The sequence below is a fragment of the Rhinolophus ferrumequinum genome, chromosome 3 (genome assembly GCF_004115265.2).
Source record: "Rhinolophus ferrumequinum isolate MPI-CBG mRhiFer1 chromosome 3, mRhiFer1_v1.p, whole genome shotgun sequence".
Classification (NCBI taxonomy): Eukaryota; Metazoa; Chordata; class Mammalia; order Chiroptera; family Rhinolophidae; genus Rhinolophus; species Rhinolophus ferrumequinum.
Window position 1 is genome coordinate 16,098,221 of NC_046286.1, and position 16,893 is coordinate 16,115,113.

Consider the following 16,893-nt stretch of genomic DNA (forward strand, 5'->3'; position numbering starts at 1 on the left):
CCTCTTCCCATTGACGGTGGTCCACCATATCCACGTCAGGGACCCGAGCTCACAAGAAGCTAAGTTTTCCTGGGCTCTCCCACTGCAGAGATAAGCCATCCAGGCAATAGTCTCTCTGACCTGCAACAATCCCACATGTATATGTGTTTTGCAGTAACCAGTATATCACAGGATGGTTAAAAAATGGTATGTCAACAGGGATCACTCCCAACACATCACCCAAGAAACTGCTTTATCAGCACTGGGAACTTGGTTTGCCCTGAGTTAAAAAACGACTCCTTTCCTAGCTGAGGTGTAAAAGTTGAAGGAAATGATTCAATTTCATTTTAAACTCAAAAAGTGATTTCTGAAGCAGAAGGTTCAATGGACAATCACTGTAAGTAAGCTCTGACGACTTGGGAGCTACTAAAAACCACCATGTGAAGGTCTCATGGAGTTAACGGACAGAATGTTTACCAATGACAAACTATCAAAACAAAACAGCAGACAATTTTCCAGATGGAAGAAACAGATATCACTGATGCTGTGAGGAAAACTAGTCATCTTTTATTTCATTCCACCTGAGACCTATACAACACAGTTGGAATCGTTGTCAAACTCTATGGAAAAGAGGCAAGATTGTGCCTAAAATCTTCCCATACTTCACTGATTCTAAGACATCTGAATGCACATATTTTAATCAATGCCTTTTCATAGCTTGGTTGCGGTGGGGTTTTTTTCCTTCGTGGTGTATAAAATAATGAATGGTATGTCTCACCATTGATCAATGGTGCCTTAGATTTGATGAAATCAAACGTTATTTTTCTAATTTATAAACTTGAACCCACCTAGTTTTCAAAATTCAATATATCATCAACACACCTAATATGTGGAATTCTGTACGTACACTGCAATGTTAGAGACACTGAAGAATGATGAACAAAAGTCTAGAAATTCCTCATCCTCTGCAAAATCGCTTACATAATACCTGACCAGGTGGATTGAGGACAATAATTTTTAAGGATTTTTTTTTTTTTTTGCATTTCAGTCCTACATGGTGAAAATGCTAATTTGTTTTTCAATATCCCAAGTGGATTCAATTAAAGGTTAGATACATTATATAATAAAATATGCATTTAGAAAAAATAAATACCTTCCTTCTAAAGCCTAGAGGAAGAAATCATCAGTGGGTGGGCCTGGGGAGGACAGCAGCCGCTGACGCCCCAGGGCAAAGGCCACAGTGGCTATTTGTCTCCGGTCACTGTGTCTTTAGCCACTCTGCACAAGATAACGCTTTTTAGACTATAGCAAATAAGAGGCTTTTCTCCTGCAACAGTTCTGTGTGCTTTATAATCCGCAAATATCCTAAGAGGTTAAACGGAAAGGTGCTGTCTGCAGGAAAAGGCATTGCTGGAAGCAAAGGTAGAAAAGGCAGAGGGGTGGTTGGGTAGAGGTGGAAAGAGCCCACCTATTCCTTCCACCGAAAAAATCCCTGTGGCTGGGGCAGCCCTGGGGGCAGAGCGCTGGGACACAGCAGCCTCTTCAAGGGAATAATCTGCTCCCTTCAGCCCAGGCTTCTCGGTGTGTTTACACTTCAAGTCTACTTCCTATAGGAAATTTGGGCTGACAGACAGGATGACTGTCTGGAATTTTTAGTCAAGGAGGCTTCTGGCAAAGGAAGGAAGGCTTCTTTGGTTGCAGCAGCTGCCGCCGCCACTGCCTGGTGCTGAGAAACCCACCAAGTTCAACAGATGTGAGTTTAGATTAGCAGGCCTCCATCACCCCTGACTTCTTTGAAACAGCCCTTCTTTTTTAAAACAGCCCTTGGAGCCGTCAGCCATTGGGTATCTGGCTTTAGAATGTTTCCATTTCCAGCGAGCCAAGGAAAAACTGGGAAATCGGAGCGACTTCTACAAAGGAAAACTCATTCTATTGGTGACAATTTTGTAGTTGTTTCATTTCAGAACAAGCAAGCTGGGTTTTGCTAATAAGGGAGATAAATTTTTCTTGCTTGAGCATGGTAAAAGAAAAAAAAAATCAACCACAGAAACCGCAGAAATTTCTAACTTGGAAAAATTAAAATCCAGAGTTTTATAAATCCAGATTCTAAGAATCAAGGGTCAATGTGTAGAGTCAGACTGGAGCCCGAGTTTAAAACCTGGCACTGCCACTTGGGAAAGATTCTCTGTACATCAGTTTCCCCCTCTCTAAAATGGCAATGATAGTCGCCTACCTCATAGGTTAAGAAAATTAAGTTAATCTTTATAAAATGCTTAAACAGGATATGGCACTTGGTAAACGTTAAATCTTTGTTAAAGAAAAGTAAACAATGAAGGCTTAATGGTAGCAGAAACCTCTCTTATAAGGTTAAAAATATATATCAGTAGTCACAGCTTATATCATCTTTGCATTCTCAGATCACCTTGTGATCTTGCCTGTGTTGGTAGTAGCAAACACCTCGTAACCTCATTTTAGAAAAACATGAAGTGGAGAAGTACTTATTATCGAATTCCTAACACAGTTCCTTGGTCCTTCATTCCTGAACACTGTATATGGTGGTTTTAATACTTCAGCTGAAATGTTTTCATAAGTCATTACTGCAACCTGATTGAAGATTGTATTGATATTGTTCAACTATGTCCAAGGCACAGCTTTCAGTTACTCAGCATCTGTCAACTTAACCAACCACTGCAACCTCCGGGAACTATTTATACAAAAAACACAATCACACTTCATTCCAACAACTGGACTGCATCTTACTGCTTACCCTGGGGAGAAGACAAAGTCTGCAGAGCTGTGAATCTGGGAGATGCATTTCCTTCACAGCCCCCAAGTAAAGGACGGTTCTTCCACACCTAAACAATCCTAAAGGAGGAACCACAATTCAAGAAGGAAGCATTTTTCCTAAGCCTGTTGCTGGGATTCATAAAGGACTGAACCAAGAACAAGCTTGTTACTGAGTAAAACCTAAAGACAGCAGAGATGAGAAAGGGATTCATTTCTGTTTGTTTGCTAGATAAGGTGAGATGATGTCACATTTTGCTGGAGCAGTGAGTTACAGCGTGAAAGAAATAAAAAATACATTACCAGGAACTCTGGTTCTAAAATATAGCTTGACTCAAGGACAGTGTCTGAACTTTTTAAATAGGTGCACTAAGCCAATTTTGTCCTGGTTCTTTGGTGGCATTGTTTCCCCTAAGAGCAGTCTGGTCTTTACAGACAGATTGGCACATCAAAGCTATGCAAATAAAAGGGTCAACCACCAAGCCACCTGGTCTGCACTTCCATTTTGTTTTTGGGTTTCAAGCTTGAGCTATTGGAAAGGGTTTGGTTGTGGGCTGTTTTCAACTTCATATTTCAGCTTTTGCATCACTGAAGGACGGGATTTTAGAATGGAAGGAGATGTTAGACATACTTGAATCCAAGGCCTTCACCATACAAGTGAGCAAAAATCAGGCCCCACGAGGTCCCTCCCTTTGCACAGCTTCCCTCTCCCAACCAATGCTGCCCCGCTCCAGGCATCTCCTGCTGAGGTTTCCATTTTCCCCTGTGCATGGATGCTTCCCTTCTTCCCTTTCCCCAGGCTGCACTATCACCTCAGCAGGTGCTCCTCACACCCCAGGAGCAGGCCAGGTGAGCAAAGTCCCTTCCATTCACTCTCTAGAATGCTGAGAATCAGACTACATGTGCCACAGTCGTTTTCTTGTTCAGTTCTTTCTGTACTGGTCCCTCCTACTCCAAGACATGTTTTGGCCACAGTGCCTAGCACAGAGGTTCTCTCAGCAGACATTTCTCCTGGTCCACAGGACCCCTTAAATTTGACCCTTCGTGGATTTCTTCTTGGCTGAAAATCAAATATAACTGTCCCTCTTCCCTGACCTCAGCTCTCCATCAGTGCTTCACTCCCTATACAGCTTAACTCCCTGACTTTCTCGTGGGGGAAGAGAAAGAAAGGAAAGCTGAGCTAGCAGCTTTATCAATGTTACATATGATCCCGTTCAATCTTCCTGAACTACCCCATGATATAGAAGTTATGTCCACATTACAGATGAGAAAATTGTAATGCGGTTCAGGAGTTTAGCATAGTTACATAGCGAGGGCTCATATTCAAAACCTGGGCCAATCTGACCCCTCAGTCCTCATCTTTCACTCCAGTGTGCTCCCTCCCAGGGCTAAGTGTTACTAATCTGTCTTTCTGAGTCTTGGTTGCTTCTTTGAATATAAATCATTTGCATATGTCTCCCCACCAATCCCCTTTCACCATTACAGGGTCATTGAAAGGGAGACAAATAGAATTAAAGGAAAATAATGTTACAGTGACATATTTATGATGCTCTAGGTCCTGTCTGTCCTCACCTCCACCCAACCCCCCTTCTTGAAAAGACAGGGACCAGAGTGACAATCAGTTTAGCACATTAGTTACCAGCTCAGGATCCAAAGCCAACTGCTTGGTTCATCACTGACTTGAGGTGTGACCTTCGTCAAGTCATGTAACCTTTCCGTGCCTATGTTCCTAATATGTAAAATGGGCATGATCCTGACATTATACAGCTGTTCTGAGAATCAAATGAAAAAAATACATGTAAATCCCAGAAAATAGTGCCTGGCACATAGTAAACATTCAATAAACATGAAGTATTATTATTTCTCTCCCTCTCCCCAATCTAGTGTGTTGATAATAAAGCATTACCCAGAGAAATATGTTTATAGACTTATCCTGGACAAGGACATGAAGTCAGAGAATACCAAGAGCAGCAGAAAGGCGTTTGAACCTTGGAGGGACAGGCTAAGAAGGAGTAAGGAAAGGAGAAATGGAGAATGCTTTTGTGTAGGAAAGGTTTTGTGTAGCTTGAAAAGCTTTAAGAATTTCTTTACTTTCACCTGCAGCCAAGATCTCCGAATTCATCTCCCAGCCACCAGCTCCTTCACCTCCCATAGTCTGAAATCATCCAGTTAAGATGCTCAGCCCAGGTAGACATGTACCACACCCCCTTTGACTGACTTATCATCTAGGGACCATCACTCTTATCATGAAGACACTCTGGGGAGACACAAGTTAGGAGACGTTCCTCCTCTGAACGTGCCTTCAATCCCCTCTCCTCCATCCACCTCCTGAGTCCCTGACAAAGGGCTAAGTTCTTTCGCTCCTGCAGCCTCAGCCTCCGGTATCCTCACAGGCAAACGGCCTCTCCATTTTCTCGAGAAACTCGAGTGATTGTTTTCAATCACGATATGCTCTGTACTGAACAGAACCCTGCAGCACTTGTGGCAACATGTGAACTATAAAGGGCACTGTCCCAGGAGTCAGGAGACCCAAATTCTGGTCTCCTTTTCAACCCAACTGGCAACATGACCTTGTACCCAAGGTCACCATTCTTCCCTGGACCTCAGTTTCAGCTTCTGCAAAGTGAGAGAATTGGACTAAACGAGTCTCTACTAACTCTGACTCATACACACACACACACACACACACACACACACACACACACACACAAAGACTAAATTTTCCATGATCTTCATTGCTCTCCAATTTGAAGTTTTCCCAAACTAAAGCTAAAACAAACACGTTATATAACTAAAGTCTAGTAATAGTAAGCTCTGGTTCTAAGACTTAGTGCCTTCAACTTAGTGTTCAAATACATATAATTACAGTAAAATAACACAAGTGAAGCAGTTTAATAACAAGTCATTTCTTAAATGTCCTAATCTTTCCTTTACCTTGGGATCCCTTAAGGGTGAACCTGGTGACAAACATCCCCCATCATTTCAGACTAGAATAGCACAGTGTACACAGGACATGTCTACCTCATATACTCTATTCCCCTTCTTTAGCCAAAGCACAGCTAATGCAGAATCAGGCAGATTGACCTTTGCGTTTCTCTTAAGGAAAATAATTCAACATCTAGACAACACCTCTCAAACAGGAGATCAAACAGCAAAAAGCAGAATAGAGAGAAATATGGAACGAAGACAAGAGAATAATCCTTCTCTACTCTAATGTCTGTCAGACCATTTTTCCCTGAAGAAATTCATGGTTGTATAGCTAAAGACAAAACCTGTGGACAAGAGCTTTGCCTGGACCACTGTAGTGCCCGGCAGGGCCCGTGGCCTGTCCCCTGCAGGCGATTTGGACATTGCCTGTCTGGAAGTGAAGTTAACGGTTTCTATTACCCCAAACTGTCAACCTTATGTGAGTGACGTTTTCCCCGTCCTCAAGCATTATCTTCTAAAAGTTTAAGCAGAGAGTCCCAAGGAAGTACAAAAGTATGGATCTGAGGCAAATATGTAATTTAAGAAATCCTTTACTGGGAAGAGCAGTGTTCACACTGATGAGCCAAGAGAAGAATCTATGAAAGTTAAAGAGGGTTTCAGTGTAGCGAAAGCCTAACCCTATTTATTAATCCTTAGCTAGAAGGGAAGGGGTGGACTCCCAGCACATGTGTATCCCACAAGCTGCTCTAGGATGTGAGCTGCTGGCCACTTGTCAGCCAGGACAAAAGCTGAGCGACTTCTCCAAAGCACAGGAAGCACTTACTAGGGATGCCCCACCTTGTGACCGAAGCAAACGGTTCTCAGGAGTTTTGTTTGTGGTTGGGGTTCCCTGGCCCACCTGAGGAGACCAAGGTCTCCCTCAGCATAAAACTTCAGAAATGGATGAGAGCCATTTGCAACTCCTTTGCAAACAAGGTGACACACTTGAAGGAACTGAAACATTCAGAACCTGAGTTCTGTAATAACTGCTCAATCTCAACTACACTATAAAAATGTCTCACGTTCTCCCTAAAAGCATGCAGAGTTATTGCACCTTCTCTTGGTCCTCCCCAACCGTGTATCCTGATTGAAGTGGACATTGTTTGCTGCCCCGACTTTATTATAAGCGTGAGGGAAAGCTCTTGCGAGCTGCAGTGAGCACACAGCCCGTCTTTGGTATAAGTTTGAAATGAAGCTTGACCTCTTATCTGTGACTAGCAGCACACTGGACTCCACTCCACAGCCCACGGCAGACCCATCAGCGCAGTGTTTCCTTGACAGACATCAGTGTGACAGCAGGTGTACTCAAATTGTTATGGCAAAATAGTCACCTTGATCAAACTCTGGTGACCTTCCTGTGATGGGTTCAAGTCTCCTCATTTTACAAACCAAGCTGAGATTCAAAGACAGAAAGTGCTATGCCCAGGATCATCCAGCCTTTTAGTAGCAAAACCAGGTCTGGACTTCAAAATTTCTCACCCCATGTTATCTCTGCTGCCTGCAGCTTCCCCTTTGAACTGCAATCTAACCTTTGAGGCATGAGCCCATGCCACCCACCACTCAGTCATCTCATACGTCTTCAAAGGACTGAATTTCAGATATCCTTATCCTGTGTAGCAGATCCTGCGTCTCTTCCTTCTTCCAACTGTCCTCAAGTAGCACTCTGTGTATGGGTACTGAACTAAGAAGATATTTGATGTAACTCAATTAATCCTCTCAGTTTCTATATAAGGAAAGCAGGGGTGGAGCTGGAGTCTAAAGATAGATGCATCTGTCTACGACTCGTGACCCCTCTCTCCATTCAAACTTTATCAGTTGCTTGAGCAAATACATGAAAGATAAGAGGAGAGACTGGTACCCAAGCTACCCTCTCCTTCTCTGCGGCTCCAGGCTAAGAGACAAGTTGTAGCAAGTTCATGGCAGGTACAGCTACAAGGTAAAATTGAGCTCTCTTGGTAAAAGCAGATATCTATGACAAGAAGACGGAGGAGCTGTGCAATCATTTAAAGGAAAATACAAGGATAACTGTCAGCTTTTCCTACCTCCCACATATATCTGAAGATCCTGCTTTGTTACTTGTCCCTTCAGCAGACTGGGAAACAGTTACTACACTAAAAGGTTAGCAACAGTTGCTAGAATTCAAGTCTCTAAGAAAAACCAGACTGCTTATCTAAGTTGTGCAAGTCACCAGGAGGCAAGAAAGAAGCTACTAAAAGATGACAAATCTATGGTATAGCTCAAGGACTGGTAAACTGTGACCCACAGGACAAGCCACCTATTTCTGCAAATAAAGTTTTATTGGAACACAGCCATGCCCATGTAGTTTACGTGTAGTTTACGGCTGTTTTCCTACTACAAAAGCAGAGTTGAATGGTTGTAATACAGACTGTACAACCCTCAAAGCCCAGTATTTCCTAGTTGGCTGACCCCCGGCACAGAGAGTTTAGAGAAACTATTATTTGGGAGAGGATCAATCCATATCCATATATAAAGCCAATAAAGACTTATTTGATTTTCGGAGGCTTTGTGCCCATTTGAGAGGGCACTGCCTACAAAAGGAGATTAATTAAGCTAATAATTAATCATTAGATATGGAGGCAGACCCGTGTTTCTAATATGCTCTTTTAAGGTGGCAGTTTTGACACTACGTAGGTATAGTTGCGTGTATTTTAAAGGAGACTATTTTTGCCTTGTTCATAGTCAGTATTTCTGTGACTGACTCCGGAAACAAACCCAGAGATGAGCAGAGAGAATGGAGGTGATGATGACACTGGAGGACATGACGATGATGATGCATCCTCTCTACCACCGTCTTCGTCATCCCATCACTGCTAGCAGCTATGGACCACTGGTCACGTGGCCAGCAATGTACTAAGCACTGGGCACGGTTACTTATCTAGTTCTCACAACGAACTACATGCTATTAGTATTCCCATTTTATACATAAGGCAAAGGAGGCACAGACTGGTGAATTAACTTGCCCTCGATCACACAGCTAGTAAATGAAACCAGGCCTTCGCGTCTTTGCCCTTAACTACATTTTATAACATTTTTTTCTAACCTTATAAACAGAGGCCCAGAGAAGTAAAAGTTCTTCACTGAAATAATGAGGAAATGGAATATCTAGAATTTTAGGACCCAGTTTTATGGATGTAATTTCTAATCTATGATGCTGCTTTCCTCCCCAAAATTCTTGCTTCCACTGCCTCCCTCTTTCCCTCCCTCCCACCTTTGACCCAGTCACATGACTCCCACAAGCTTCTCTGATTAAGGCAACCCGCAAGGCAAATCCATTTCCATTCTGGTTAAACACAAATGCTAAGCATTTACAAAGGTGCCTTGGCCTGAGAATTAGTGGGTTTCTCTCTTCCCATGACCCTACTGTCCAGTGTTCAGGGCCAAAGTGTTCCACTTTAAAGGAGCAAATCAGATGGAGGGATACCAGCAATCTCCTTGTAGCCAGTTTTTGCATATTTCAAAGCACTGCTGTCATGGACACCCCCTTTAGCCTCAAACGATACTTCTTCTTTAGTATATGGCAATTCAGTTTAAGGAACCCACCTTAAAATCTCTTATGTTTAAATCCCTAACACCACATGTTATTGTCAATTAAAAGGAACAAATCCCATAGTTCAATGACTTGAAAACAATCTGACCTTGAAAAGGACAAGTGGGTAAGTCACGGTGATCTACACCAGCGCTGTGCAATGCACACTGTTTGATGGAAATGGTCTATGTCTGTCCTGTCCAATATGGTACCTCAAGCAACGCGTGGCTATTGAGCACTGAAGCTGTGGCTGGTGCAACTGAGGAACTGGATTTTTAACTTTAGTTAATTTTAGTTTTAAATTTACTACTTCACGTGACTACCATGTAAGCCAGCTAAGCTCTGGACCACCCCTCCTTGAGCCCTGTGCTATTGGCCAGGCATGGGAGACACACAATAGGACCCAGTGTCTGCTCTCTAAGAATTTCCAGGCAAGGGGGGAAGACAACCCATGTACACAGAAACTATGAAAAGGTGAAAGACAGTAAGAGCTAAAGGAATGTTAAGAAATCGAATCTTAGAATCTAGTTCTATAGAATGAGTAAGACCTCTGCCCTTTTGCTGCTGCAGGTACAAAACAGTCTGCTTGAAAAACAGTGCACCAGCTCTTTCACAATCCCTTTTGCAGTCAATTTAAAGGAGACGCTGTCTTTATATATCATGTACTTTAAGTAACCAGAATGGATTGCTATCCCGATCAAATGCTTACCTTCTCCCTAAGGTACAGGACTAAGAATGGGCTAATTAGGAACTAAGCCAGTTTAAACAAGATAAATCCAATTCCTTTGTGTCTCACCCTTTTTTTCCTTGATAGTCTTACGTCTGAAAGAAAAAGGAAATATGATTGAAGAGATATATACTGCCCGCATCTTACTCCCTTTATCACCTTGCAGAACCTCCTCCACAAGTAGTTTCAGGGCAATTTCCCCTCCTTACCTGCTTTTCAAACTTCTCCTCAGACCCCTAGGGCAACAGGTTGCTGGGGACCCAACTTTATAGTTTTTGCAAATGGAAAGAAGGGTGAATAAGGAGAGGGGGTGGGAAGAAGAGAGAGAGAAGTCGGTAAGGAAGAGGGGAGAAGAGGGAGAAAGGAAGGAAAGGTCAACGGGAATGACCCATGTTAGAAAAGGCAATAACAGAACAGCAGTTGGTTCTATTCTCAGCCATCCCCATTCTCAAACTGGGCCTGCACTACAGTTCTGTCTCTTCTGTAGTTATAAGGAAGTGACTGAACCGACTGTTTTGAGATAACTTGAGACTTTCTCAGGGCAACGTATAGCCAGTTGTGTATGGACTAAGTTTCACTATCTTTACTTTTGTGCCTTATGTGACCAAACAGATCAGACAAAATATATTCTTTTCCGTGTAACCTGCCAATTAATGCAAACCTGCATTAATCTTAATTTTAAATGAAATGGAACATTTTGGACCCCCCCACTTACCCCTTAATGTTGGGCGTCTACTACAAAAAGAAATAGTTTTATTTAAATGACAAAAACATTAACTGAACATTAACAATCGACTTACATCTTTATGATATTTGGGTCCAGTAATAAACTCTCAAAAAGATTTGTGTGTATGAAACTTTTGAAGGGACTTCCAATGCCTGTCGCTGACATAGACACAGTGCAAGAAACCACACTTCAGTCCCAATCTACCAAATGTAAAATTCGCTTCAGAAAAGGAAGCAAATACCATAGCACCCTCAGTCTTCCACCCTCCTAGCCACATACGGACCCATCTTGTGTTTCCAACACTAGGATTCCATGAAAGTAGGATTGCAGTTTTGTGGAGTTCAACTCTAAAAATCCCAAATCCATGGTAGGCAGAGAGGGATGAGGGGAGCCAAATAAAAAGGTTCTTGTTGGCGAGAAAGACGGGAACCAGAGGTCTAGCTTCAGAGTGCTGAGGGTCCACATGGCACTCAAGAGTACGGCATGTCTGCTTAAGGTGGGCAGGCCTAAGTGAAGTCGCCCGTGACCTGGTACAGAGAACACAGAGCGCCAACCGATTTTATCCCCACCTTCCTCCTCATGATCAACCCAGTGTCAAATGGACAAGGGCCAGAAAAGATCTTATTTATATACAGGATTATCTGCTGCCCAGACCTCACTGCAATCAGATCAACAAGATATTGTTTCCAGAGGCCTCTCTGAGCAACTGGTTTTTAAACAGAACCTTGCTCTGTAATGGGATTTTACTTGGTTGAACCTTTGAGAACAGCAATTTGGAAAGAATAGATAGATCTCCTTTAGAAAAATACCTTAAATATAAACATCCCAAAGTAAAACCCTGGGGGGAAAGGTTAAACCATTGGAAAAGCTAGTTAAGCCAGAATGAGACTGCAGTAGTCCCCTTCTCCACAGGGGATGCAGTCCAACACCTCCCACTGGATGCTTGAAATTGCAGATAGTAATGAATCCTATGTATAATTACTGTGTTTTCTCCTATGCACACATACTTATGATCAAGTTTAATTTATAAATTAGGCACAAGAGATTACCAACAATAATAAAATAGAACAATTATGATAATATACTGTAATAAAAGTTATGTGAAAGTGGTCTCTCTCTCTCTCTCTCTCTCTCAGCAAATTAGCACAAATTTCTTTTCCCTTCTTCACCATTTCATGGATAGAAGATTTGTTCTTGCTGTAGGTCTTAGCAACCTCAGCATATGATTTTTTTTCTTTCCTTATCACGTTGAGAACTTTCACCTTTTCACTTAAAGGAAGCACTCCTTCTCTTTGGCACCTCCGAATTGCCAGCATCACTACTCTTGCGCTTCGGGGCCATTATTAAGTAAAATAAGGGTGACTTGAACACAAGCACTGCAATAGTATGACAGTCAATCTGATGGCCAAGGCAACTATCAAGTGACTAAAGAGCAGGTAGCGTCTATAGCGTAGAGATGGTGGACAAAGGGATGAGTCACGTCCTCGGCCAGATGGAGCAAAACAGTGTGAGATTTAATCACGCAACTCAGAATGGTGAGCAACTTGGAACTTCTGAATTGTTTACTTCTGGAATGTTCTATTTAATATTTTCAGACCACGATTGACCGCGGTAACTGAAACAAATAAGGGGGAACCACTGTATTGTCATTTAGTTGGAAAAGCATATTGCTGAAGTACTGCTTTCACAGAAAGTATGGTCAGGCTTTGCTTGATTTGGCACTTGCATTGTTTTTACAAAATTAGACATTATTTTAAGAATACAACCATAGTAGTTTAAAATGTTACCATGATCATAAGAATGTGTAAGGCCACTGTTCTCAAGAATTCTGAAAACTACACTGCAAAAGAAAGTTTAGAAATATAGCTGACTATAATCTAATCCATAAATGGAACTGCTAACGGAATGGAGTCACTTCTTTGATTATGTGACTAATGAGAGTTTTAAATATTTACTTAATCTAGCAGGATGTTCTCTACTAATTTTCTACTAATTAAAAATATCAGAACAAGTGTTCTGACTAGCTACTTAAAGGGCAGTTTAATGAAATACCGAATCCTAGACCACATCCTCTACCAGAGGAAAAAAGTACACTATCTATGAAGGCCCTTACTGGGTCAACTGAGACCACTGGAATACAGACACTAAATTAAAATATTGTATCCATGCTAAATTTATTGAGGTCTCAAACTATACTATGTTTTTTAAAAGAGAATATCTTTATTGTTAGTAAATGCACACTGAAATATCTAGGCATACAGGGCTAGGAAATGGTTCAGAAAAAAGTATTTTATGGATATATATACACAATATATATAGTATATATTATATAATGTCACATTATATAATATTATATAAACTATTATATATTATACATATTTTATAATTTATAAAACCTATTTTTATATAAGAGAGCACATAAGAAAGCAAAAAGGGAAAAAGAAAAGGCAAAATGTTAACAACAGGCCAGTCTGGGCACAGGTATACAAGTATTTGTAGTATTCTTGGAATTTTTCCATAAGTTTGAAATTATGTCCAAGTAAAAAAATTGTTTTCTTAAAAAGGAGGGGAGAATTGAAGCCTTCCTTCCCTAGCTGGGTTGCCAGCAAGATGTGATCTGATTCAAGTCTGGCAGGCTCTATCGCCATAGGATGTTTGTTCACCTCAGTCTGATTTCCACTTGGTTTGATCACTCACACAAATTAGCAAAGGGAAGCAAAATGAGCTGCTGTTGTTTCTTCGCTTTCTCTAAATTTCTGATTATAAAAGTAGCATGTACTTATTTCAGAAAATTTGGGGAAAGGAAAGAAAACCAAAGAAAAAACAAAAAACAAAACAAAAATACCCCACACATAAACCCCACCAAACTTGAAGAAACATCATTGTTATTTTGGCATATTTTCTTCTAGTCTTTATTTCAAAGTTTTAAGAGAACTGGGATTATAGTATATGAAGTGTGTAGTCTGGGTTGTTTTTTTCTTTAACATAGTTTAAACATTTTCCTATGTCATCAGTCAAAAAAAACAAAACAAAAAAAAAGTCTTCAGTGTCAACAAAATAGTTCATACTACATTATTACAGATAGGCCATAACTTACTTAGTCATTTCCTTAAAGCTATCTCTTTGATTGTTTCCAACTTTATTATACATAATGCTGAGTTAAAAGTTTAAGATCTTTGTGCTTCAATCTTTATTGTTTTTTAGTAGTTCAGGTTTATACCTTTTTGCAATAGACTCACCAAAATAGAATTGCTGGGCCAAAGAGAGTAAACATTTTTAAGACTCAATACAAAAGGCCAAACTACTTCTTTAGAAACCTAACCTAACACCTTTATCTTTAAGGGGAAAGAAGGCACTTGAACAGAATTATCAAAATTTCAGTGTGAAATCTCATTCAGGATTTAAAGAAAGGGAAGTTACTGCCACAGTCTAAAAACTGCCATCTTCAGATGAAACAGCTGCAGGGACAACTTCTGTAAACTATTTTTTGCCTTCAAAAGAGGAAAAACAAATATTCCAGCTTGCATCAACACACACTGACTCCTATATGTTGAACATGTAGGGCCCAGCCTCAAATGATCACCAACACATTAAGCTTTGCATGTCTAAAGGACTTTCCTATTCTCCTGATAGAAATTGGATCCTAAAAATATAAGGAGGGGAAAGAAAGGTGCATACCTTTCTTTCGAAAGATACGATAGGAATCTAAAACAAGGCTCAGGTGCAAAACAGCAAGCTTAAGACAAGTTGTTCTTCCCCCCTCTATTTTTTAGTGGCCTTGTAATGTAACAGTGAGGGCCCCATCAGTCAGGAGACAGGGAGTCAGTCCCATCTGTCCTGAACAAACAAGTAGCCTGGGTCAAGGATGCAGCCAAACCTCTGAACTTGATCTCCTCGCTTATCAAATGACATGGTTGAACCAAGTCCCTAAAGGTCCCTCTCAGGTCTCATTCTGAAACATTCTCCTTTAAATGTGCCAGGGGAGAAAAGGGCAGAGTGGTCATCCTCTCTGAAGGTAGTACATCAAATGCTGACCACTTCGTTTTTCATGACACAGCCAGATCAAATAGCACTCGGTATACAAAAGAGATTCAAGGAACTTTGCATTTCCCACTCCTTCAGACAACAGGGACTAGGGAAGGAGAGGCGGGGGTTCTGTAAGCAAGGAGAAAAGAAAGCTTACCGTGGCCATTGCAGTAATAGATCCACTTCTCCCGGTTCTGGGTTGGGGTAATGGATTTCTTCAGGCCTGCCTTTTCCACAATGGCACTGGGATCCTGCCGGGGCCCCTTTTTTAGAGTCCTGGAGCTTTTCCGGATACTGCACACCACTATCACGACGAGCACCAGCAGCAGGAAAAGCACAATCATCCAGGGCAGATGCTCGTTGATGTCAAAATGCTTGTGTAGGTTCTGTCTGAGATGGCCCCTCTTGATGCCTCTGATGGGCGTGCTGGTCTTCTCACCCCCCGTGGCCTCCATGGACGGCAGCAGCTTCAGGATGTGTCTGTGGTGGGAGCCTTGCTGGTGGTTGACTACCTGGAGGTTTGGGAGGGTCTTGTTCACACCTTCCTCCCACCTTGCTGAGCTTGTGTTGTCAGGGACTGTCCCTTCCTGGATGCCACTTGGTACCTTTGGTCTAACAGAGGCAGAAGAGTTGGATTCTGTTGAGTTCATGCCTAGAAAAAAGAGTAAGGAGGGGGAAGAGCTTTTCTATATTTGGGGATCTACATATTCCCTCCTTTTCCTGGTCACCTCCAAACCAGGCCAGATAATTAAAGAAGAGATGACCTTTGGAGCTTAAGAATAAATTATATTGCACATTTTCATAAAGACCTGAAAAACACCTTTATGTGGAAGGTAAAAACTAAGCTTAGGGGTGGCCGATTGGCTCAGTTGGTTAGAGCGCGATGCTCGTAACACCAGGGTAGCTGGTTCAATCCCCGCATGGGTCAGTGTGAGCTGAGCCCTCCACAACTAGATTGAAGACAATTACTTGACTTGGAGCTGACGGGTCCTGGAAAAACATACTTAAAAAAAAAAAAAAACCCACAAAAAACTAAGCTTAGCAACTAAACTCATTCACTTCCTTGTGCCCAAACCAAGAGCATTCTCAGGGATCCAGCATCTGAACTCCACAGCAGCTTCTCCTGTGCTTCACATACGGAGCAAACACATGTATGTTCAGAGCTTTAGCCAACTCTTAATTGTTCTGACTATTCAGAGAACTAGTTTAAATTTAATTCCTTTGTCCATTAATTCCTTTATTCCTCCATTTCCACCTTTTGACATTGCATATTTCATGATGCAATGGTAAAATTGAGAATATGACTAAGATAAAGAAAAGAGCTCAGACTCAAATTCAAGTTTGACCAATGAACTGTCTGGTGAGACAGGTCAGTGAATAAAATAAGACAGGACAGAACTTTCTTAGGATCTTCAATTAAGAGATAGATAAGATTTGGGCTGGCAGTTTAGTGGATTTCTTTCAAAAAGTTTCCACAAGTTGTCTTCATTAACAAGTGTGAGAGCCAGAGATTTTGAGTCCCAAGAGATAGGACCCCACCTGTATCAGCCCTACCCCAGAGAAAACCTGGTCAGATCATTTGAGCTCTCTCAGCCTGTTTCCTCATTTCAAAAGGGCGATTGTAAGAAGGCCCTCATTATAGGATTATTATGGTCATATGTGATCACATTTGAAATTATGCTAGAAAGCACAACTCAAGTTGGCTGTCATCTCATGAAAGTTAAATTCAAACAAAGAAGGACTTGAAAATAAACACTAAATCTTATATTCTGCCTGAGGTTCAATATGAATTCTGAGGAAAACTGAGATACCTGATGAAGGGCATCAAGTTAAAATCATTTGAAAAAAATAAAGTTATTATTTTCCAGATGTGAATGCTCGTTACCTTCAATGTGATACAAATTTGCCTGTCCTGAAGCTTCTAACTTTCTTTCTCCTTCTTTGCCCCACCTTGGGTCCAATATTCATTCATCCTTTCCTTCCAGATATCATGGTATTTGCTGTCCTTCTTCCTCCTTCTGACCTTCTGGCTTTCTACCCAGGATCAACTCCACGTCGCACAACTTTAAATCTGGAAGGGACCTTAAACATCTAAATCATTCATTTATTGGACAAGTTTGAAACCTAGGCCAGAAG

The 16,893-nt window shown here is 41.4% G+C and overlaps 1 protein-coding gene across 1 annotated transcript in view; it reads right to left on the reverse strand.

Moving 5' to 3' along the window:
* TNFRSF21 (TNF receptor superfamily member 21) overlaps nucleotides 1-16,893 on the reverse strand; it is a 63,868-nt gene that overhangs the window by 27,036 nt on the left and 19,939 nt on the right. The window contains exon 3 of the mRNA XM_033101480.1: nucleotides 14,915-15,409. Coding sequence (XP_032957371.1) covers nucleotides 14,915-15,409 — 495 coding nt within the window. The remainder of the gene's footprint in view (nucleotides 1-14,914; nucleotides 15,410-16,893) is intronic.